The sequence below is a fragment of the Monomorium pharaonis genome, chromosome 11 (genome assembly GCF_013373865.1).
Source record: "Monomorium pharaonis isolate MP-MQ-018 chromosome 11, ASM1337386v2, whole genome shotgun sequence".
In the NCBI taxonomy this organism is placed as follows: domain Eukaryota; kingdom Metazoa; phylum Arthropoda; class Insecta; order Hymenoptera; family Formicidae; genus Monomorium; species Monomorium pharaonis.
In genome coordinates, this window is record NC_050477.1 from 15776591 (window position 1) to 15782590 (window position 6000).

The window sequence follows — 6000 nt, forward strand, 5'->3', positions numbered from 1 at the left end:
GTGTATGCTTCCAAAAACAGAATTTTTATTGTAAAATAATTTATATTTATAGCATATATGTGCTCATTTACAATTATTATAAAGAGTAAAATCCATTACATGGATATTTTTATAAAATCTATTAAGTTTTCTTCTAATTATCCAATCGTACTACTACAAGCATTCCTGTCGTACCAGTGTGATTTAGAAACACAAGTTTATATATTCACACACTCTCATTTTTTAGTCTACGTGACATAACCAGTACTATAGTGGTTTTTATTTTCAATTTATACGATCAAAACTCAAGTCTCTTGACAAAAGGACTGTTAAAATTTGTTACCGTTGTTAAATATTTGAAACTTATGTTGAAGTAAATGATAAAAATAGGAATTAATTGAATAATTCTTTCGTTAATATTATATTTTTAATTATTTTTATTCATAAATTCAATACTTTCAAAGGAAATACAATTTAGATGACCGGTTTTCTAAATCATACCTTTGCAACATATTGCAAAAAAATTTATAACACGTTAATTTGTTATTAATAAAAAGTTTAACATATAATAATAACATATAATAAAATCCTGTAGGATGCATGTAAAATGCTTCTGGCAAGCATCCTAGAGTAACATTTACTTTTCTATTTTTGATTACGACTTGTTAGCATTGGGAAACTTAGAGAGAATGATTGTAGTGGAGACAAAATTTAAAAAAAATTTTTTTTTAATTAATAGCATAGTTAAATAAAGGTATTTATACTGTATAACTTGTGTAACACATTTTTTAATATTTTATTTAGTTTACGAGATATCAAGAAAAGAATGTCTTTACTTTGGAAGGGGTGGTTTTATCCCTTCAAACTATTTAAACAATTTCTGAAAATAAATGAATAGCATTAATTAAATAGAGGTATTGATTAGCGGTAGAACTTTTGTATAAAACATTTTTTGATATTTTGATATTTTACAAGATGTATCGAAAAAAGGCAAAAATGTTTCAACCTTTGATAGAGAGTTGTTTCACCCCTTCAAACTGTTTTTGAACCTAAACGGAAAATTTCTAAATTCATGTATTTACCCCCTCTACATTTATGCCCAGTTTTATTAAAATTGGAATCTTCGGGTTTGCAAGGTTCCCTTATTAGCATATATATGTTATTTTCTGTAAACGATATTAATTTTCGGGTCACAAATTTGAAACTAGAAAACGAGAATATTAAAGGGATGCTGGAGTTGTCTGTTTTACCGACAAAAAGATAGTAATTTTTGTTTCGCAATATCTTTTTATTTCTTTTATAGATTTGGAAATCCTTCTCCAGAATAAAAGAATACACATTGCTACCAGTCTGTGGAGTGGAGTTTCTACCAAAAATAGGAAAAAATTGTTAATTTGCTGTCACATCGTAACAATGTTTGCTTAATATAAAAGATCTACAGTTTGTACTTATGAAATTCGTATTTAGAAACTAGTAGACGATAAGAACAAACAGTATCGAGTTTCGAAAATTAGATTTTAGTGCCTAATTGAGATGAAATTGCAAAACGAAAATTTAGGTTATATACGCGTAAAAAGTCGATAAGTAGAGCAATAAAAAAAAACATTTTTTTTTGTTTTTGATATAAAGTCCAATTCACAGAAGGATATTAATATGTGTACTTTAATTCAGGAAAAGAATTTTCAAATCTATAAAAGAAATATATACGAAATCTCATTAATGATGTGCACGAATGATTCTACATTATCGACCCCGATCAAGTTTGAGAGGCAGCATCGCCTTAAATACTTAAGAACATGAGTATGAAGACTGTATGCGCGTCGTGAAAGGTTCAAACGTTTCAGCTGATTTCGCTGCGGATTTTTAAATAGCCGGCAAAGTTGAACTTCACACACTACCTTCACTCGCGATCATAAAGGTAATCGCGAAAATTTACGCTTCTCGTGCATCATTCCATTCCTCGAGATACAAGTTAACGGTAAATTTTACGACGTCTCGCCGCTCATCGCAACACTATAATTATATTTAATTACGATAAGCGTTATCGCGATCTCGCAGAGGAGCAGTCGAGATAGAGTGATCTTTTCAGCGAAATATTTTCGCGTTTATTAATAAAACGCGATTATGCGCTTCTTTTCTACAGCGCGCGACTTTGTAAAGTATATATAAATAAATTAAGCGGTAGCATTTTCTTTAAAAGTAATCGCACGTTACGGCTTATTACGTTTATTAGATCCCACAAGTTTTGCGGCAAATGATAGACGAGCAGCCGCGCGAGTACGAATAAATGCTCGCACGTTCCTCGCGCAAGATGATGCAACAACGTTACAGCGGCGTTACGTGTCTGCAAAACTGGCATTTTCTCGCCGTCGATGTATGTCACTGTGTCAGGTCAGGCAGACGAAAAGCGACTTTGAAACTGTCAATCCTTTAAATTGAACCACGACCCGGTGAATTCCGAGTCACCCTGCAACGTGACCTCGCTTTAATCCGTGAACGCGAAAATTTGCGCAATATGTCATCACTGGCCAACGTGGGTGGAGATTGACATTAAACGTATCTTCCCTTCGCTGGAACCACAATCTCATTATTATTCCACGTCATCCGCCATTTTTCGTGGGAACGCGGTACGAATGGATGCATGCAACTCGCCATAAGAAAATCCGTTAGAAATGCAAAGCATTCGCGGTGCCACTCTTCTCACGAAATATTTAAATAACAGTTAAGCGCGCGATCTAATCTAATGACGAGCAACTTTTCACAGATTGCACATAAAACCTATCATAAGGATTCACACATTCAGTAGAAAAATAAAGACAGGCGTGCAACTAAACAACAATAAATCAACATTCTTTTCAATGTCAACACGAATTTAACGGAGAGGAAGGGCGAGAAATTAATTCGAGAATAAGTAGAAACAATATATATTGATTTATTGCGTAACGGCAAGTTATACAGGGATCTTATGTAGGGATCGATATTGTTTTGTTATTCACCATACTGTGTTCTATGTACACGTATCACTTCGCATTAGAGGCTGAGGAGGGAAAAAAATGACTCAAAGCCGTCACATGGATCGATATCTAGCCGAGCCTCCCTCCAGCGGATTCGCTGGATTGTGCTGCTGGTCATCGGTGCATCGCGGAGGATTTTACGAATCATATGGTGAAACTAGAATCTCCTGGTCTGAAATGGACTGTACGTCGATCCGCCGAATCTCTGCTGGAAGGGTTGCCGATCGTACTTCTCGTCATCGGGCCCGGGCGGATTCGCCGCAAGCGCTCTTCTGATGGCTTCCGGAATGGGGGGCGGCGTGGGAATATGGGCACCCTCAGCACGAAAACCATTCTCATCGGCCGTATATTGGATGGTGATGGGGGTTCCGTCGGGTGCATGATACGAAAAACTGCCCTGGACCACCTGTAGGAATTGAGATTAAGAAATAGATGCGATAATTAAATTTGAGAAAAATTTTTTTACGTTCTGATTAAATATAATTGACAAAATGGATTTTGACGAGTTGGTATTTTGACTGAAATTTTCTATAAACTTGAGAAAATTGTTTAATTTCCTCAAATTCTCGAAAAACTGGATTCGAACGCTGCATTAATAAAAAAATTCTTTAATTAAAAATAAGAAGTAAAAAAAATAAAAATAAAAAATAAAATTACTGATAACACACTAAATAATTATTTAGAATAAGTAATAAACAAAGGCAATTAACCATTGAAGAGGAAAGGAAATGAGATTTGATTGAAATTATAGTATGAAGAAATGATATTTGCATATGTTACATAATACGCATTCGTAATTTTTCTATTACGTCTATTAGATGAGGTAACATCCGTCACATCTGCGATATACAAATCATAGAAATTTAACGGAAAAATTTTTATTAAATTTACAATTTCTTCAAAAAGTCAGTTTTTCTGAGATTATAAATTTTCATATAAGTTTTTTATATAAATATAAATTTGAAGTCTTTACAGAGTACTAATAACACTAAATTTAATTAAATGTTATTTTATATTACTTTTTAACGTTATTTTATATTGTAAAAGTGTAGCACGTAATATAAATATGTTCAGTAATTAATGATGACATATTAATAATTAATTAAAATTAAAAAATAATTTGTGAGTATGTGAAAAATTTTAATTACATCATTATTTTAATTTTTAATAAACTTGACTTCGTAAAATTGAAGAAATAAATTTCTTCTCATATGTAGCTTTTTGAATACAAACAAATTGTTTTACCTCTGTTTGACCCTGAGGTCCAACTTGAGGATATCCTCTTTCAGAAACTGAAATTCCGTTCTCGGTTTCATAGCCGAATTCGTAAGATCCGTCTGGTGATGTATCCTTGTGTTGGCTTCGAATACCTATGAACGGCTTTGCGGGAGATCTACGACAATCGAAATCATTTTATGCAACTTTGAATTCTAAACGATTCATTTACATAACACAAAAGATGTTATAGACTTGTGTTTCTAATTACGCTTATTCCAATGTTAAATTAACTAAAAAACAAAAGTAATAGTAAAAAAAATAATATTAAAAAACAGATTTATACACAATTGTAATTTTCACAATATTTTTGAAAAAAATATATATCGTTCTAAAATTTACCATCTATATAGTTATTTATTTTAAACTCAATCCTTTTACGGTTATACAACAAGACATTTATGTTTTATCCTATAAATTTAATTTTAAAAGTACTTTTATATATAAATATATTATTTTTGATGTTATTTAATTTACTGTAAATCCGTAGTGAATACTTATATATAATAATATATGTCAATCAATGTTTCAGTAAAGTTATTGTTAAGGGATTAAATCTTTAGTTTTTATCGTAAATAGATTTCATACGTGTATTGATTATATTGCGGTTGTGGCTGCGGCTGTGGTTGCGGCTGATAAGGCCTCGGGGTTGGTCTGTATGCATTTTGGCTGGGAAAACCACGATACGACCCGAATTGTCCAAAGACGCAGCCGAAGACGGCAAAAGCCAAGATCTGTAATCATATACTGATATTTTTACCCAACGAACCAACACGCAAGAATATTTGAGAAAATAGATTTATATTTAATATTTACTTTACATTTTTATTTATAAACTTAACATTTTATATTTACATATAAATTATTTACAATATTTATTTTATAAATATAAAAATAATTTTTACACGTCTCACTAATATATTTGTATATTAGTAAACTAAAGATTGAAGTATATTGAGGTGATAGATATGATTCTAATTTTTGAACTTTACAACTTCAAAAACTTGCGATTCGTTTTTCACATTTTTCAACATTTGTCCAAAGAAACCCATTATTTAAAGACTTATCAATTGTAATGCTTGTCCCATCGCGGTCTGCGTCATCATCCCACGTAAATTACCACAAACTGCGAAATTTATCGCTATCGAAATGGCGATTCAGTATATAGAAAGACGTTTCTTTTTTTTGTCCACCGAGAAGTTCACCGATCATCGGCCACGTTCACCGACGAATGTAAAAAAAAAAAGAAGGAAACAAAAAGAAGAGGCGAACACAAAAAAGCGGGCGCGATCGCGGAAGGAGAACAATCGATATCCAGAAAATCGCCGACGGTCTCGAAAAGACAGATCACTCACTAGATACTGCATGACGACGACAACGACGATTGTCGGCGGTTGTGTACGGCTTTGTCGATTTGAACGAGATCGAATCTGTGATCCCGTGCCGCGAGCACCGCCGTCATTTATATGAAGACGCCCAAGAGGATCTTCCCTTCCCATTCTCCCGATTTCTGCGTGGAATCGCTCGCTCGCTCGCTCGCTCGCTCGCTCGCCCGTTGTCGCGAGAGGAGCATTCTCTTCCGTCGAGGATCCCTCGTCGCCCTCACATCCCCGCCCCACCTCGCAACCCCAAACGAGTGCATGCACGGCGTCCGAGCCATCTAGCAGCCACCGCGCCGGATCACTCGCGCGAATTCAATTCACCAAGCCAATTAATCGCTGCCACACACACA

The 6000-nt window shown here is 33.9% G+C and overlaps 1 protein-coding gene across 1 annotated transcript; it reads right to left on the reverse strand.

Moving 5' to 3' along the window:
• Positions 1-2887: 2887 nt before the first annotated feature.
• LOC105835983 (endocuticle structural glycoprotein SgAbd-2) lies at positions 2888-5782 on the reverse strand. Its single transcript, XM_036293849.1, has 4 exons — positions 5624-5782; positions 4857-5002; positions 4239-4386; positions 2888-3399 (listed from the first exon to the last, which is right to left on the reverse strand). Exons 1-4 carry the CDS (start codon positions 5765-5767, stop codon positions 3151-3153), a joined length of 687 nt encoding a protein of 228 aa, XP_036149742.1. The 5' UTR covers positions 5768-5782; the 3' UTR covers positions 2888-3150.
• Between the last annotated feature and the right edge of the window lie 218 nt (positions 5783-6000).